The sequence below is a fragment of the Convolutriloba macropyga genome, chromosome 2, assembly GCF_964194025.1.
Source record: "Convolutriloba macropyga chromosome 2, txConMacr16.3, whole genome shotgun sequence".
In the NCBI taxonomy this organism is placed as follows: Eukaryota; Metazoa; Xenacoelomorpha; order Acoela; family Convolutidae; genus Convolutriloba; species Convolutriloba macropyga.
In genome coordinates this window covers 75,996,273-76,015,215 of record NC_134469.1, presented here as the reverse complement: position 1 = coordinate 76,015,215, position 18,943 = coordinate 75,996,273, and the positions used below count along the sequence as shown (strand labels likewise).

At 37.0% G+C, this 18,943-nt stretch overlaps 2 protein-coding genes across 2 annotated transcripts in view; both read right to left on the bottom strand.

Moving 5' to 3' along the window:
• Positions 1–1,135, bottom strand: part of LOC142334707 (eukaryotic translation initiation factor 5B-like) — a 39,467-nt gene extending 38,332 nt beyond the window's left edge. Inside the window, exon 1 of the mRNA XM_075382951.1 lies at positions 1,065–1,135. The gene's annotated coding sequence lies outside the window, so the exon portion shown is untranslated. The remainder of the gene's footprint in view (positions 1–1,064) is intronic.
• Positions 1,004–18,701, bottom strand: LOC142334708 (maternal embryonic leucine zipper kinase-like). The gene is made up of 6 exons (XM_075382952.1): positions 18,375–18,701; positions 14,476–14,611; positions 13,373–13,579; positions 10,105–10,475; positions 8,716–9,358; positions 1,004–1,852 (listed from the first exon to the last, which is right to left on the bottom strand). Exons 1-6 carry the CDS (start codon positions 18,621–18,623, stop codon positions 1,578–1,580), a joined length of 1,881 nt encoding a protein of 626 aa, XP_075239067.1. The 5' UTR covers positions 18,624–18,701; the 3' UTR covers positions 1,004–1,577.
• Positions 18,702–18,943: the final 242 nt, after the last annotated feature.

The following is an 18,943-nucleotide window of genomic DNA, read 5'->3' as shown; positions in this document are numbered from 1 at the left end:
GATTTTTTTAACATGTTTTAAACATTGCTTAACATTTTTTTCCGGTGATACCCCCTTTTCAACGAGGAATCGGGAAAATTGATCAATTAACAAACGAATGTCATATAGATACGCATACTACAGCATATGCTTGCCCAATTTCTCATCTGTTTGGACACATATATGTGTAATTCTTGCTCTTTAAAACTCAACTTATGCCTCAAATATTGCAGTAAAACAGTCAAATGGACATTCTAAGTTGCAACTTTAAAATAAAAATTGACTAGTGAATCTCTGTTCACGTAGTACATTTACTCAAGCAGAAGAGAATTGGAAAAATCCGGTCAAAAAACAATCTGAAACTGCCAATTGTTACAACATCAAGCTATCCAACTGTACATTTAGCACGGAACCATGTCAGACAGCCACACTGAACTGCTTTCACGATTCCCCGCAGCAGGCATGAAATAGGTTTTCGATGCCTTGTAGCATGCACGTACGCTTTTTAAAACTTATATAGAAGACACGTCCTTGCTGCCATGAAAATCAAGCTTTGGTAATGACGACTACAGCAAACTGTTATATCCTAGCAAATATTTTCAACAATCGTCATTAAGATCCAAAAAAATTGCGTCGTCGTTTCAAAAACACAACCGACTTCCGTCGGAAGACTTCTCGCTCGAACAACTAGCGGGAGCTCGAATTTATTGTAGCCTGCTTCAGCCGGGGGGGGGGGGGGGGGGGGATTCACTGAGGGAATGTCTTCAAATGACGTCATCAGAGATTATTATAACCAGTGCAACAAAATTTCAGCCAAAAAACGACAAATAAAAATGGTATCAAACGTCGTTCGACAGCGAGTAAACTTTTCCATTTTCGTCTTTTTAAGTTGAGGCAATAAGCTGCAATCACTTATTATACATCTTCAGCAACAAAACTCAAATTAAACTACTCAGTTCAATTAACGGAATTGGATTGCGACTGCAGTTGCGCTGGATTACTGCTCGCTCCGTTCGATTAAAAAGCAGAAACAAAAATAATTGTTACAGCACACACAAAATCAAAACTGAAAACAAATCACTAACCATCTATCTATTCACTAATAGTCACGCTTCAGCATATATTGCACGAGAGATTAAAGCCAAACAAATACAGTTCATATCATTATGAAACTAAATTCATCAAATGACGTTATAGTTCGCTAATACTATTTTTATGGCTTGCAAGTTGAACTCGTTATGTTTTAATCAATTTAATTCAGCAACAATATCTCAATTCTAGAGGGGCGAATGCATGCCTTTTACAGCAAACTTTAGCTTAAGAAAATCGTAGCCTTAAACAAGTTTTAATTTTGAGCTTCACACACTGAAGATCATGAGAGGGGTTGGCTACACACAGAGATAACAATATTGCTTCGAAGTAAGTATTTTAAAGACTCCCTGATAGTAAATTCAAATGAGAAATAGCTCAAAGCAAAGAAAGTCGGAAAACAATAAATCATCAATCAAAGTAATTTACATCAACAGCACACGATCGCTTGGTTGTTTGACACATAAAACAACGAAACATCATTTGATTAAAAACAATATTTGCATCGTTCAATCGTCGGAAAGCTTAAGAGAGTTGAGAACTCTCTGAGTAAGTGTCTTGTACTCCCAAGTGTCACCAACCAGTCGCTTCCGGAGAATTCCGAACTGCTTTAGTCGAGATACAACAACCACTTCCAGGGTAAATTTGAGGCGGGTGTTACTCTTTTGGTCAAGAGCTTTGCATGACACTGTGTATAATTTCAACTTCGTATCCAGCATTGCATCCTCCTTGCAAACTCGGTGGACTTCGTGTAGTAAAACGGCTGCTGATGGACAATTCTCAACTAGAACAACAAACAGGTCACTGCATCACTCGAGCTAGACTTCAGCATTTTTAAAAATAACCGATGGGTATCTATTCTATTGCAGCCTGCTGTCGGTTTGGTGGGCTCTAAATTCATGTAAAAGCTTCAAATGTTACTATTGTTAGAGGAGGTTTTGGACCACAATTAAGCATTATAGTGGGTAACAGTGAGACCAATATTGTCGACTTTTTCATTGTTCCGACCCACATGTGGGGGGGGGGGGGGACTATATACTCAAATGGGTTCATTTTTTTTGTTCAGACAATTTTGGCCGATCGATATATTCATCGAAGAGAGTTGAGACTGGTATCATTAGAAAGCTCGTCCAGCGTAGAATATGGAATTAAAAAACATTTGATTTTTGTAATTTACGGGGAGTTATCGCGGTTTAAACTTTTGAGAAAAGTAGAGTGAATTCCAATGTTTTTATTCACATTTTCCGTAATTTTTGACCAAATTTTCGTTAATTTTGCTAAAACTCGTTAAAATTTTTTAAAACAATGTTATTGGTTTTACGGTTAAGGATAGAGAAGGCTCGCCCACTTGTTTTATCCGAGCTTTTCGGTTAATAATTTTGCTAAATTTTTCGAATTTGACTTTTTTAACTCAAAAAAGGCTGCAAATAAGCTTTTGTTTCCTACTTCGTTTCAATTTGCAGGAAGTAGAGACATAACATCTGCTGCCACAATCTTTGAAAACTCCTAAAAAGACAGCTGTACATTTGCTTCCTGTAGGAGTTTTTTTTGAATTCAATTTTGTCAGTTTTTGAAAAATAAACCGAAAAATTATACGAAGTGTGGTTTATTGAAATATTTCATTTATTGTTTGATCTATTTTGCAAATATATGGATTAATTAATTGCTTTTGTTGGACGCTGAGAAAAATCAGGGCTAGGGGTCAACACGTCATGAACTCTTACAATCAATAACTATTCGGATTATATAAGGGCGCGATCTTTTTCAAAATTTTTTGCAGTTTTGTTTTTTTATGTTGATCACTGAAACGAATTATTTTAAATCATGGCCCAATCAATGACTATCAATCCTTTTCACAACAAAGCAAGGCCACATGAAAATAGTTTGTCTTCAGAGAAAAGCTCATAGTTTTCAGAGAATTGAAAATGTATTTTCGTAAATTTTAAATGATTTCCTTTTGTTTTGGATTCACTTGTAATACTTTTTGCAGCCCTATGACTACATTTTTTAAATTAAAGATTCTAATAAGTTCATAAAAAGCTGCAAGTGAGCCTATGCAATGCCTTCAGTTATTATCTAATCCCCTTATGACTTTGAATGTCTTGGTTTTAAGAGAATGTTAGTGAAGTTTTGAAATTTGTCAATTTTAATCTTCTTTCTGTTCACGTGTAGCTTAGTCTCAATTTAAACAGGGCAAAACATACTCCAAGCGGATGAAAAAATACTAATTACAATGGTTTTATTTTCAAGTAAGGTTTTTTTGGCTTTCTTTCTACGAAATTTCATGAAGTTTTGTGAATTTTTGCATATTTTACTGTATTTGAGGTGGTTATTTTTTCCTTTTACAACTAATCATACTAATTATAGCTCCAATTGGCATTGAAATAATGCGCCAAATAAACATTTTTCATGACTTCCGCAAATATTTGATAGTTTAAACGACTGCAGAGCCGTTCTCTCAAAACTTCGTGGAATTTTGTCTTTGCCTGTAGTGGTTTTTTTCGTTTTCATAAGATATATCCCTCTCAATCAAAAACCCTAATTGATTCTTGAGACAATTAAATGAATCTATATACTGATTGTGGATTAGAGCTAAAAATTTTAATGATTTTCAACTATTTTTTTCCAGAAAAAAATTTTTTATTTCCCAATATTTACATATTTTCCTGATCTGGGTTTGTTGTTTATTCTCTTTTCAACTTTTAACCTATCACACTAAAGATAGTTCCAACTGGCATTGAAGAAATGCGCAACGGACCTGTTTAAATACTTCAGTGAATAGCCTATAGTTTTAACGGCTGCGCATCTGTGCTCTCACAAAATTTATTAGAATTTTCTTTGTTTTCGCCTCTTTATGATCTTTTTGATGTCGTTCGGTATATTTATGACAAACAAATGATTTGAACCATTCTACGATTCTTTAACTTAATCCATTTCCTGGTTTCAGTTTATAGTTAACGGTTTTAAAGACTTTCAATTATTTTTTTTAAAAAACACTTTTGTTATTCCCATTTTTTGTAATCTTTGGAGCTTTTTCAGCAGTTTTTTATCTTTTGACAGATATCTAGAGAGCTTAGAAATGCGTTTTCATAAGAAATTTGTGTTTTCGATACTGGCCAGCATTTCTCGTTCGTTTTGCTGTCTTTTCCACAAATAAGCTTTACCTAGAAGACCCAGTTAAAATCAAAAGGCAACAAAACCAATCATTTAATCGATTTCGTCAGTTGAAAATTTTACTTATGGTTTTGTGATGTATTATAGATATAATGGCTTCAACACTGTGGCTTCGATAAATTGTTTATGAAATTTCTAATTTTTCCGTATTTTCTGCTTTTTGTCGTCCTATGATTTGGATTCAATACTAACAAGCTCATTTGGATTTCTTAGCAGTTGCAAATTGATCTATTTTGTTTAAAGTTCAAAGCTTATGTTTTGTTGGAACATTCGAAAATATTTCTTTTAAAAAAATCAGTTGGTTTTTGAGCTTTGTCACTTTCAATTCATTTCTTTCAATTTGATAGCTTGGCCACTGTAGGTCGCATCCTCTTTCCAGTAAACCAGGATCCAATACTTATTATAGTTTTAATTTAAACCAATGGTTTCTTGGCTTTGGTACTACGCATTTTTAAAGTCTGATTTTTGGATATTCGCTCACACTGAATTTTCTATTTTCTTTCCAGATTAATACTAACTTGCAGTCGTCCAAAATATTACGGATAACGACAAGTCTCAATTGCTGTACCTATAAATTAGCCTCCCTAATGAGCCGAGTTGATAAAAGTGGTTTCAATCAATTTGAAATTGGTCGTTTTCAAAAAAGAGAATTGTATTTTTGAACTTTGTGCTTTTTGCTCTTTATTGTCGGCCTGTCACAAAGTCGCATTTTTGAGAGGTATTTTACCTTATGCAATGAGCATTTAATTAAGTACAGATTGATTTGTTTAGATCGGGTTTTATCGGATTCCTTCTTCATTTTGTTATTTTCTGTTTTTTAAATATATTCATTGAGTTTTGGTCTGAATTAATGTTTGCTCGTATTTATTTTGGGTGTGTCTTGTCCAGTACTCTCATTGCTGGCAAGTCTCATCGGCTGTTGAATCCAGCTTTATTTTTTCACTTAATTGTTTGATGAGGGTTTCATTTTTTTGAACCTTTTCTTTCGCTTCCTCATTTGGTACACTAATAAATCAAAACGTGGATGGGCGGGGTCGGAACATCATGTGCAAACGCACATTACCGAGCCTCCTTGTTTAACTTCTACACTCACTCCGATTGACTTTGGATGCTTAAAATGCTAAGGAGACGCCATTTTAGATCAAATACAACTCAAGAGTCCAGGATTAAAAAATCAATAGAAAAATCAAACATGATCAGCTAAAACAAAAAAGAAAGAAAGACAACATTTGGCCGAATCATAGAATAGTCTGTTTCAAAAACTTCCAAATACACGTTTTTTGCAAAAAAAATCACAGGTAATCAACAACACAGTCAATTTTCCGATTGTTTCTGAACAGATATATCTGATGAACCCATTGCTCAAAAATTGATTTCACCCATATCCGAGGTTAGCCATGCAAAAAACTTGCTTAAAAGATATACTAAATATATATGCTAAAAGATATACTCTACAGATTCAATGAAAAAAACACTTAATATTAGGTAAGAAATAACCCTCAATGAAATATACCCCGCGGATATAAACCCCTATGTTAAAATCGGATTGGCGGTGATTAATTGTTCCTATGTGATAGTTTCGTATCAGGTCCCACGGGCACTTAAGGCATGGCGATGGCCCGCGATGCATGTCTAACTACGCAGCTTTTAAACAATAAAGCGGACGTTTATTTAAGTGGGACATTTTGTTTTGAGATTTCGTTGCCTATCTAAAATGTAGTTTTTTCAAAACCCTCTTTCCTGCAGCTCTGCCTTCTCTATTTTGTCTAATTATCATTACATGTAGTCCATTAAAAACTTGTAAATTATGGTCTGCTGTTGTTGAGAAATTCAGTATATAATATATGCTATATATAGTATATAGTATAGTAAAGCATAGTATAGTATAATAAAGTATAGTATATATAAATTCTATAAGTACTAAAATTCTGAACAACAGCAGACCATAATTCCCAAAAGTTTGAAATGGACTACAAATAATATCATTAGACGAAATAGAGAAGACAGAGCTGCAGAACGCGGTTGTGGAAAAAACATTTTAGATAAGCAACCACACCCCAAAGCAAAATACCCCACGTAAATGAACGCCCACTTAACTGTTTAAGAGCTGCGCATTTAGAAATGCATCGCGGGCCATAACCAAGCCTTACGGGCCCGTGGGACTTAAAACAAAACCATCACCATCGAACAAATTATCACGACCAATTCAATTGTAACAAAGGGTTTATTTCCCTTGAGGGTTATCTACGAAAAATTAAGTGGGTTTTCTTTCATGGGGGTTCATTTCCTAGACACCTGCAAACGAAATCAAAATCCCAAGCTAAGTTATTCATTTCGTAGTAGCCAATTAAATCACAACCTGCAGATACTAACTCAAAGAGCTAAGGCAAGGGAGCAGGTGGGGGTGGTTAACGCAGGCGGGGGCAAGTGTTCAGGGTTACGGTTGGAATGAGGTGAAGGTGAGGGTAGATAGGTGGCTAACTGGGGAGAGAAGATAAAGTGGATGGAGGGGTTACAGTGGGGGAGGGAGGGAGGTAGGTGTTAAGGGCGCGGGAGGGGGTCAATTACTAAGAATCTCTCTTAAGTGGCAGGACACATTGAACTTAAGTTTTAGTGCAAATGTCATTTTATTGAGTGAGGTAAGTCACGTACTCTCAAAATCTAATCACGCAAATGATCTAACAATTTTGGCAGAGGAGAGTGAGAACTAACATCACAAGCGCAAAATGCCGTTAGTAAGAGGAAGTCATTCCAAAATTTTTACTTTTTCAGCTTTTCTGTGTGAAAAATGTAAAACAAAAAAAGAACGTCGCACGACAAAACAAAAAACCAACCAAGAGCACCACAATATAGCTCCACTCACCTCACAGCTTCGCAGCTATAAAAAAGAAAAATTTCAAACATAGCCGACATATTGCCGGATTAGCTGCGAAAGGATAGACCTGTGTGCCATATAATAGAGATAGAAACAGATATAGATCTAAATTGAAAAAAAATCGACGCCGCTCAAAAAACTAGGCTAAAAAACATTCAGCGATAAATTAAAAAAGCTTGTTAAAATTCATTCCACAGAAGCCTCTTATTAGGGATCTTTATTGCACATATGAGTTCCTTTGACCTTAAACAAATTCAAATTAAACTTAAGTTTTAAAGTGCAAAAGTCATTTTATTGAGTGAGGTAAGTCACGTATGATCAAAATCTAATCACGCAAATAACCTAAAAACTTTAGCTAAAGCGAGTGAGAAATGACGTCACGCGCACAAATGCCGTTAGAGGAAGAAGTCATTTAGAAAATTTGACTTTTTCGGCTTTGCTGTGTGGACAAATGTAAAACGAAAAAAGAGCGTCAGACGATGAAACAAAAAACAGAGCAGGACAAGTCCAGACGTACAATTCAAAGAATTTTCATTAACTAGACAGAAAAACTAGACCTAAAATGGACTATGAATGGATTGAGAAAAACCTTTAAAAAAATCAGATAAAAAAATAAAAAAACAGAAAATCAATGTCAAAATGCCGCATGTGAACAAAAAACCACTAGCGAGAAATGAAAATATAATTCAAACAAAAGACTCGGCCTAGAATGAGCTGTGAATGGATTGGCAAAACCATTAAAAAAATCCGATTCAAAAAATCGAAAAAACAGTTAAAATCAGAGTGAAATTGCCGCATGTGAACAAAAAACCACTAGCGAGAAAGCGAATTTTTGTTCAAACACCGTTTTGTTTTCTCACACCACTTAAAATTTAGAGCGAAAAAATTTCACGCCACAAAACCACTCGCTTTTTCGCTCCACTTCCTGTTTCGGCGTGACCAAAATCACTACTCCAATTTGACTTCAAAAATCATGAAAATGTGTGAACTGATCTTAAAAGAAAACATAGCAGGACAAGTCCTGACGAACAATTCAAAGAATTTTCATTGACTGAAAAAAATTAGACCTAAAACGGACTATGAATGGATTGGAAAAACCATTTAGAAAAAAATCCGATCCCAAAAATCGAAAAAGAGTAAAAATCAAAGTGAAATTGCCGCATGTGAACAAAAAACCACTAGCGAGAAAGCCAATTTTTGTTCAAACACCGTTTTCTCACTCTACTTCAAAATTAGAGCGAAAAAATTCACGCCGCAAAACCACTCGCTTTTTCGCTCCATTTCCTGTTTTGGCGTGACCAAAATCACTACTCCAATTTGACTTCAAAAATCATGAAAATGTGTGAACAGGTCTTTAAAAAAAGACAGCGCCCCAATACAATTCAAATTCTTTGAATTGTAAAAAACCAAGAGCACCGCAATATAGCTACGCTCAGCTTACAGCTTCGCAGCTATAAAAAACTTCCTAAAATTTTTGCAAAAATTCAAGTTGGTCATTTTATAACTACTTTCAACTCAAATTGATGAACCAAATCACTCTGCAATCTTTCAAACTACCATACGACGCGTTTTGAAACGTTGAATCAATGTAATATTACCTAGTGCAACGTTGCCGAAACACCTCGTGTGTCTAGGTCCACTGGTTAAGCTAGCTCTCTTTTTCGGGGTCAGCAAGTCCACAAGCTTATCAATATTATCCTCGATTGAAGCCAATCGGGAACTCGGACGTCTCAGGCCTCCAAACTCCACGACCCTCTTCCTTCCAGGAGTATCCAGTACGTCGCATGAATGAGTCCTTTGAGGTGAAAATGTAGATTGGTCTAAAGAAGCTTTCCTGCTCGTAATGCCCTCTTTACAAAATGGTGACATCCCTATTGTCGTGTCTGGGTCCTCCGACTTACTATGCTTGGGAGTTTTATTGATTTTGAAAGTGGCTAGCTTCAGGTTCTTCCGCAAACTACCATGAACACTGTTGTTAAAAATTGGGGTCTTGTCAACAAGAGCCTTTCTGTCATTCTTCACTGGTGTCGCAATATCACTGAGTTGAGAGTTGGCTACATTTACAGGCTCGAATACGTCATCAATTAAAGCTGAACTCTCCATGCCAGGATTTGATGTTGAGTAATGACCACAAGAGGGTGATCGAGGAACTGTGGTGTTTGTGACTCTGTTAGACACTGACCGCACTTTCTTCAGCACGCCGTCTAGCGGTTCGCGCCTCTGCTTTCGCTTCACTAATATCTGAGCAAATATTAAAAACACTGAATAATTGGGATCTTCATCAGCCCTCCGGGCGGGGAGGGCTGATGTGGGGGAGGGGGCAACAGTGGGGGGGGGGGGTCTTTGGATGCACGGCCTTAAGGTCTGAACAGTGCAGGGCGGGGATTGAGGTATAGGGATTAAGTATAAGTCTCCAAAAGTTTCTGTGAATCGCATACTTGGAAACTAGTGAGCTGACAGGCTCTAAGAGCACTTAATGCCCGCTCGGCGCTAACTATTTATCCTGTCTTTGAGTACGAAAAGTCAAATGCGTCAGACGAAAAGTCGGTCAAGCGAAAAATCGCATAAAAAAGACCAACAGGACTAATATAATAGCTAAAACTTTGGTTGAGAGCAATTAAAAACACTTCATGCTCGCGTCTGCAAAAAATATGTTATTGATTAATTTGCCCTGCATTTATGATATTTAATCCTGTTCATCAATTTGATTTGATCAATTAACGTCGTTTTCTTCGAGTAAAATTTACCGGTATTTTATTCCATTGAAAGAATTTTGATTGTCGTGGGTATTCAAAATTCTTGAGGCAGTTGTGCTAAGGCCCTCGCATTTGCATTGGCATGAAATAATATGGTATTACTCGAATAGTATTTAAGGAATATAACAACAACCAACTCCGAGCCGGAATCGGTCATAAACTACAAGCAAACAAGAAAGCAAAAGCTGAAAAAATTGAGTGTAAACAATTCAACCCAAGTAGTTCAATAACCTGATAAATTGCAAGAAATCGGTCATAATTCCACTCTGACAGTTTCAACTTCACATCCCGTCGACTGACATTGAAAAACTGAGCCATGTGTCCCACAACATCTTCATCAAACTCATACTTTGAAAAAGTGGGCAATAAATTTCTAATTGGTCCAAAATGGGACCGAGTTAGCCATCTGTCTGTGATAAGCTCTTCAATTGTAATACGTTCTTTCGGATCTGTGGTAAGGCATTGTTTGATCAATTTGCGCGCACCCATGGGAAGCCACTCAGGCTCCTCGTACACTCCCAGTTTAATCTTCTCGTACAAACGACTGACATTGTCATCTTCGAATGGAAGGAAGCCACAGAGGAGCGCATAGAGCAGGATCCCTAAACATCAACATTAATCATGCAAAGATGCTGAAGAATCATTCATTCTAAGCTAGTGATTAAAAACAACGATTTATATAAAACTTTACAGCTGTTGTCAATTTTTTTCGGTTGCAAGGATTTAACTTTTGACAAAACATATCATCAACAAAGCCAATATGCTTTTTTTCAACACTCGGACCAAAAATTCAAATCATTAATTTATAATCAACACACGTTAACAACAGAAATAAACATAACCAACTAATATCGGGCGAATTGCCTTCAAACGACTGGCGAGCGGTTGGCTTCGTCAGTAGCTAGCTACGGTTAAGGGAGGCTAGCCTTAGCTTAAGGGGCGTGGCCTGGGGCGGGGGCTGCCCTCCAGAAGTTATGTAAATCACTCGCCTCGAAGTTTAAAAATTTCCCGGTGGCAATAACGCGCGCGTCGAATTATTGCTCATAAATCAGATAATTTTTTTAAAAGAAAGGCAGAGTCCTTAAAAAAATTAGCAACAATTTTATCGCATTTCATAACTAAGCTGGACTTAGCATTCAACACATAGCTGGATGTTTCCTGAACGTGTCAAGAAGTGTCCTGAGCATCATTTGAGTATCAAACGAGCGTTCTCAGCATTGATCCAAACATAAATTCTTCAGTTCAATAACTGATCGATTTTAGGGCCCACTGAAGAGACTACTTTTACCCACTAGTATTCCTATATGCAGATTGACCAAAAAGTAATCTAATCAGCTATCATAGCAAATTTATTTAAAAAAGGTAAGTATCCAGGATAATATTGGTTTCATTTTGCACTAGTTAAAATATTTCGACAAGCGGTTGCAGCTTTGAGCAGTGATTTACTGTGATATTTTGAAGATATCAAGCAGGGTTGAGGGGGGTTATAAGTTAAATGTTTGACTTTTTCTGAGGTTTTGACTTTTTCTGCTGCTGTATTCTATACCAATATGGAAAACCGACAATTTTTCTTTGCTTAACAAAGGTATTTTTCAAAGATATGTTTACTGAGGAATGGGGGGATTGGAGGAACGTTTGAAAAAAAGTTGGAGGAGTCTGACTACTTTGTATCGTTTCCACTACCCCATAAGACCACAAAAAATTGGTCCTCTCAGAAAAAATAGATGCACTTCGGGCGTTACGCTTTACCCGTTTATGTCAAACGTGGGCGCGAAGAGCCAAATGACCAGATAAAAAACTCAACAGAAAGTTGGCGGAACGAGAAGTCGAATGAAGAGACCTACCGGACTTATTTGCTACACTTTTTTGAGAGCAACTAAAGAGGCCACTAAAGAGCATAACCGACCAAGGTCGGACAAATTGTTTACCTGCCGAGGGATCGATAGATCAAACGAAAGCTTAATGAGGCCAGACAACTAGTTGTGCGGCGGTCAAGATAAATATGCTGTAGGGATGGCATTCGAGACCTTCAACAACAATGTCTGCGACTTGAACTTCGCCAACTATTTTTGGAAATGAAATTTTTTGCATATCCTAAAGACAAGTACAACTTGAAAAAATTTGGCACCCTGACTTGATTACTGCCGACAAAGAAAACATAATGGTCAGAAGGAAAAACGATTAGACTAAAAATTGGTCTCTCCAAATCTGACAGAAGACGACACGACAAATATAACTTACGTTTGTCTGAGAGCAAATGAAAGATAAAATTAGGTAGTGTAGGTAGAGTATGATTGCGTAAGTAAATTGAAATTTTTCGTTGAAGATTTGAAGAATTCGAAAATCTGAAAGCTTCAATTGCTGCTAAGTTTTGTACCAACAAAGAAAGGATTATTTAAAATCTATATGCACTTTCAAAATTAGTTAAAATCTTTTGAAATTAAAACTTATTTAACTTTGTCACAACAACAAACACATGTTCTCGAGTGCTCCAGTTACTTTGGAGACTTGTGAAGCAGTAATACACAAAAGCAGATGACCAAAATTCTTTTACACAAACTTTTTTCCTGACAGGAGTAAAAAAAATCTTAAATGCAAGTAATTATAATGTAGACAAAGGCAACTTAAAAAGTATACAATATCCCCGCAGTTTCTGGGATCCAAAAAGTTAAATAACAAATGAAATTCTCAATCAGATTAGTTTATCAAGAGCTTTAAAAAAGTACCAACAAAACAAAGATACCAAAACAGAAGGACACAAAAAATTCCAAATCCTAAATGCAGATTTCGATTATTAAAAAGTTTATAACATTTCAAAAGTGCAACGATCCTCGAGAAATTAAAACAGCCTCCGATGTTCGCGCGCATTTAAACTAAACTGTTTAAACAGGACTGCACCAGCTCTGAATGAAAAATTCAGAGTACTTGAACAGAGCTTTGAAACAACGCTCGGTGATTGCATCATGCATAAACTGGTGCTAGGACAATAGATCGAAAGACAACATATCGAAAGCGAAAATTGGGACAATAGATCGAAAATTAAATTATTCAAGTTGCGTATTGGCCAATTAGATTTGAGCGCTCATTTATTATGCAGCATATAACATGTTCTATTGTGATATTTTGTTCGGTTGTGATAGATTCATATCAAGTCCCACGGGCCGCTATAGCCGTAATGTGGTAATTATACTGTAGCTCGCAAATAATGCTTAATTTCAACCAATAAGAATAAAGATTAATTTTCGATCTATTGTCCCAATTTTTCGCTTTTCGATCTGTTGTCCTTTCGATCTATTGTCCGGTCACCGCATAAACTATGGCGCTCTGACCTCCATTGTCAGCTTCAAACGAAGTTGTGTTTACAACAGACAACGTATTCATTTATCGATCATATCAGTTAACCGTTTCACCCAAAAAGAGACATTAGGGCAGGTTCGCTAACGGTTTTCAATAGCGGTTATCAATAACGGTTATAAGAATTCACTTTTTAAAATCGTACCTAGTGACCAGATGTCAGCCTCGTTTCCTAGATACGGTTTGCCAGAGATAAGCTCAGGCGCAGCGTAAGCCGGAGATCCACAGCATGTGTCCAATGGCGTAGTAAGTCCGGGGTTTGGAAACGCACACAACCCAAAATCAATCAGCTTTATCGTCTTGTCGGCGTCCAGTAATATGTTCTCAGGCTTCAAATCACGATGACAATATCCTAAAATAAAAAGGATAATTAGAGAACCCAGGGTACGATTTCATCGATCACTAAAACCTCCAGGCAGAGAGCTTAGTTAAAGATTGAGCTAAGACTTAAAGAATTACGTCTATTTTTTGCCCTAAACTTAGTGTCCTAAGTTAGGACACAAAGTTTAGGGGAAAAATTATACTTAGCTAGAAATCTAAATTGATACCTGAATCAAACCACCATATATAATTGACTGCTTCGAAATCGGAGACGGAGAAATTTAATAAAACTTCTCTTTCACTAATCTGCAAAATTGTAATCTTAACTTCAATTTCAAATGAAATTCAACATTTTCGTACCCGTGGTTCTGTAAACACGTTATAACAAAATCTTAGCCCCCTCGAGGGACAGACATTTTGTTCTAGCATATAATCAGAACTCCGATGAAACTATAGATTAGGGCACATAAACAAGTTAAAACTATTCATATTGACATTGGAGTTTAAAGAAACGCCTCATTCTAAGTGCTTGAAGAATTACAAATTCAAATGCATAAAAATTATGCAAGAATTAGGGATGACCTATGCATCAAATAGAGGTCACCCGGGTTGCATACGAGGATATATGATTTCACACGCAAAATATTTCGGCGAGATCAGCTGTTACACTTTGCCTTAGAGGGAAAGAAAGACGGTGACTTTCAAGTTGCCTTATTCTTTAGAGCTCTTTTGATGCGGTATTCTGGTGTTCAGACTTTTCCCCTAATTATAATAATAAGGAACTTCTCAAAGGTCTGAAAATACAGTCGAGGCACATATTCAACAAAATTTACAGCCTTTTCAGAGAGCACCACGCAGACATTTAGTCTTTCGTGTGGTGTCTCTTGAGCAAACAATTGATGGCTTGCTCCTGAAAACAAAACATACCTCTTCCGTGTATGTAGTAAACTGCACATAAAATTTGTCGAAAGAAAAAAGTAGCCTCCCACTCGTCGAGTCTGTCTTTGTTCACTATGTGGTCGAATAGCTCTCCTCCCCCACAGTATTCCAATACAATAAACAACTAAACACAAACTAAAACATAAATACAAGTGTAAACTTGTCCTTTCCGATACCATCAAAGGCCTGCAGATAATAAACCGGCCAATTCAACAAGGTACTTCCAATGGAAGGCATCGCTTGTCAAGAAACAACAACTCGTGTCAAAAATTTGCAAATTATAGCGTAAAAACCTCCGTTCCAAAAACCTAAGTTCCAATGAATTCATTGATGGTAAAATTGAAAACGACAAATTTCTGGAGTTTTGATTCCGTTGACACGGCCAGCGAATAATCGTGAAAATTTAAGGAAGCTTAAAATTGAGTAAACTTAATAACAACCCTCCAAAAAATGGGTAAATTGGTTAGTAGTTCGATGTCCCGCAACTATTCTAACTTCTATAAAGAGCACTCGTCTAAAAATTCAGAAGAGCAGAACTCTGAGTAAGTGATGCACTCTTGAACATGGTCTTGATGCACCAGTGCAAAAAATAACCGCACAAATGTCTGCTTCAAATATTCTCCGTTCATTTTTACTCTTCGTTGATGCCAGACTGTAGGTTTGGAGACAAGGATAATTAGTTTATAATTCAACATCGAAATTGTGTCCTGTGAATTCTCGAGTACATTGGCTATATGTCTGTTATCAAGCATCGATGATTTAGAGCAAGGGTTTCCCCGAAGATGGTTTGCGATGATGGTGCTCTACCATGACCTCATATCACACCAGGTAAGAATCTCGCAGGTAGTCAGACATATCTTAGAAACGCAAAACCACATGTATAATGCTGATTAACTGCAATCACTAGCTAAATTGTTGTTACTAGCTGTGATAATGGCAGGCCGTTTAACGCAATCCCAGCTAGAGCGAAGAGCAAAACCCTGTTTCAATTCTCTTACCACAAAATCAAATTCAGATCGTTCTAAACGAATAGCGTTTAGAGCGATCTGAAATCTGAAGCTAAATCTGAAGATTCCCACTGCCTAGATAAAAAGAGTGGTTTGTCACTTTTTTTTAAACTTGAGCTAGGCATCCATGTCTTTGCTGATTTCGGCGAGATGTACCAGCTGCTTGCATTTTACCTTACAGGAAAAGAAAGATAGTGGACATTAAGATTGTCTAATTGCCGTATCAAAACTATTTTGATACGGTATTTTGGTGTTCAGACATTTCATTTTCCCCTAATTGTACGCAAATCACAAAAATTAAGAAAAACCATTTGTGAGCTTGATTTAAAGCCCAATTTGCAATCAATTCATCAAAATTCGATTTTCTGTATTCCATTTGAGGGAAATTGATGGAAGCTTCTTCATGACTATCTATCTCCCTAATTCCATTCTAAGGTACAATCTGCCCGAACAATTTGACTTGATTGTGGCAAAACTAGCTTTGCCGTTTCGGTTATGCCCGTTTTGCTTAGAGTTTAAGCAGCTGCATTCCCGTTAGTTATTCGTTGATTCATATTTAAAAAATAGCCAGTATGGAAATGTTGACGAAAAATTGCAAATGTGAAATTGCAATTCCCACCTTTACTTGTGTTAACCAGTTTAGATGTTTCTTTGATGATATGTCATCGAGCAAATTGATAACCGAGGGCAGGTTAAAGGCTTTCCAACGCGTCAAATAGTTTCATTAGGCCGACGTGTGCCAGCGGTGTTATAGTTAACGTTGAAAGGCTTGCACAGAAAATGAATGTTACAGAATTATCAGGTTTAATCTTCTCGAAACACAACATATAGTTGACTTGAGTATCTACAGATTTGACAAAGATCGAGGAAAGTTTGACTTTTCAGTTACGATTCAGTATCCTGTTTTTCAATCCTGTGGCCACATGATACGAAACTTAAATTTCAAATTGATTTTCCCGATAGGGAGTTCTGTAGAACAAGATTGAACGTCCGATTTCGTTCGCTATTTTTGGATCTAGCTGGCGGATTTAACGGGATGCAATTTAGGCGTGATACCGATGATTTAGCAGTTATGACAGTAACGGCAAATCTGATAAGACTAAATAAAATCCCAAAGGCAAGCAATTAAGGCTTTCTATCTTTTCCCTGTAATAGATGGACATAGACTCTGGAAATGGTGCTCAGAAAACCAAATGAGTCTGAATCTAAAAAAGTGCAACGTTGTTGCCTTCAAGGGGACTGCGTCAGTTGCACTGGGAGGGCATATTCTTAATACAGCGGCAGTGCAAAAAGACCTTGGAATACAGGTCTCCGAATCTCTTAGCTGGGCGTGTCATGTAGAGAAGCGAACCACCAAAGCTCTCAAGTGTTTCTACATGATCAAAAGAAGCACGCTCAACACTACAGCTTGCAAACCAAGAAAGCAATTTATCGTAGTTACATAGTACCTATTGTGTCATATGGAGCTATCCTATTCAAGGCTAGCAAAACCGATCTGCGAATCATTGAAAACGTGCAGAAAAGAGCGGTTAAATGGGTTTTCAATAGAAAAGACAATGACTACAAGACCAGCTTGCAAATCCTGAATCTTCTACCCCTCTCTTTATCACGAGCTGCATGTACTATTAACCTTTATATCCATCGTTAAGAACAAAATTGATGTTGAATGGAGGAACTACGTTAGCGTTGGGGAACAGCAAATTACCAGAGCTGGTCAAATCACTCAGTATAAATGCAAAGTTTACAAGTTGCAAAAGCAAGAAAGTGACTTCTGGTATAGGGCTGCCCACCTCGCAAATTTATTCGGCCGGTATCTCTCAGGAGATGTGTGCGAAACACCGAATATCAAGGGGAAGCTTTCTGATGTTTACTCATTGTACTTCGATCAAAAATATGACTTCAACAATGTCTGCACTTGGAGGATTTTCTGCAACTGCTCGGACTGCAGAGACCTTAACAAACTGAATCTGTGACAGTAATTACCAAACAGGGAACTTATGAAACCCCTGGGACTGAATCCCTAAAGCCTTTATTATTATTATTATATTTAGTTTAGGTAAAATCCATCTGGTAACTCTTCTCTGTACATTTTCCAATATTTTAAGATTGCACTTGGACGCTAAGAAAAACGATTCGAGGCCCAGGTCAAAATTGGTACGATGGTACTTTTATGTAAGCTCAATTTGGCTGACATCGTTGGCAGCTTGCTTAAAATTTGTTGTACTTAAACGAACAACCGATCAAGTGACAGCTCGGTCCACTGCGGTCATCTTTCATTAAAAGTTGAGATCTTCGACCAAGGTAGGTCAATTCACTCAAAATTAAATGGCATTTACCTAACCTAACTGAAAGTTTATTTCATCATCATTATCATCATCAAATGCGCATAATATCGCTGTGCACAATTTTAAACGGTTTACTAACAAGATGTTCCAAGTTAAAGCTCAAAACTTAAAGCCTGAATTCAATATCTGAAGCAAATATCTAAGATCGCGTCCGCCAGGAAGCAAAGTAAAATACTTCTCCAGCAAGAAGTGATGATGTTTCAAGAATGTGAATTCCGCCGTGAAAATGATGAGTAAAAAAAAACAAAATATAATTTTAAATTCAAAAATAATCTACTGACTGAACCTTAAATAAGTACAAGTCAGTAGCACGGAAAAATGCATGAGGCCAAAGTTCGGAGATTATTTTAATTCTGCTCGTAACACAGCCGTTTACGGCCTCAATTGCTTGATGAGAGTCACTGCACAGTATGCGATAATGTTGAAATGATACAAGCCCATGGAGCGCGCATAAAATATTCGCCAGCTTAAGTCGGAGGAGAATAGGTCCACACTTAGTTTACCGAACAGGTTGTTTTTTTTTAATTATACTAACTTTATTAGGCGTGTCAAATACTTCAATCAACCGCGCAATGTTGTGATGCACTAAGTTCTTCAAGGCTTCAATCTCCAGTAGGACACGAGGCAAGTCTTTCCCAATACTGTTCTTGTCAACAATTTTAATCGCAACCTTCTCTCGGGTTAAAAGATGGATTCCTAGTTTAACTTTCGCAAATCCTCCGCTACCGATGGTTTCTTTCAAACTGTAAAACTCGAGCAGCTCTGAGTAGTCTTCAGCGGGCATTTCTTTATCTGAAAGTCACTGTTTAATAAAAATTGACAGTCTGCTAGTTCAAAGACTAATCTCATCTTATAAAACGAATTCCGTTTGATTAGAACTCTTTCTCAGCAATTAAAAGTTTCAGATGAAATTGAGATGCTATAGATAATTGGTGCCAGCAGTCTCTCAAACCTGAAAAACGACTCTGAAGCACAGGGACAAGAGATTTAATAAGATATCAACAGCTATTCCAGTCAACACAGAGAAGTATCAGCCAGCGGATCCTTTCCGTTTGTGCCCCCCGCCCAGTACATTATTCATCCTACAGTTACAGAGCACTTGTC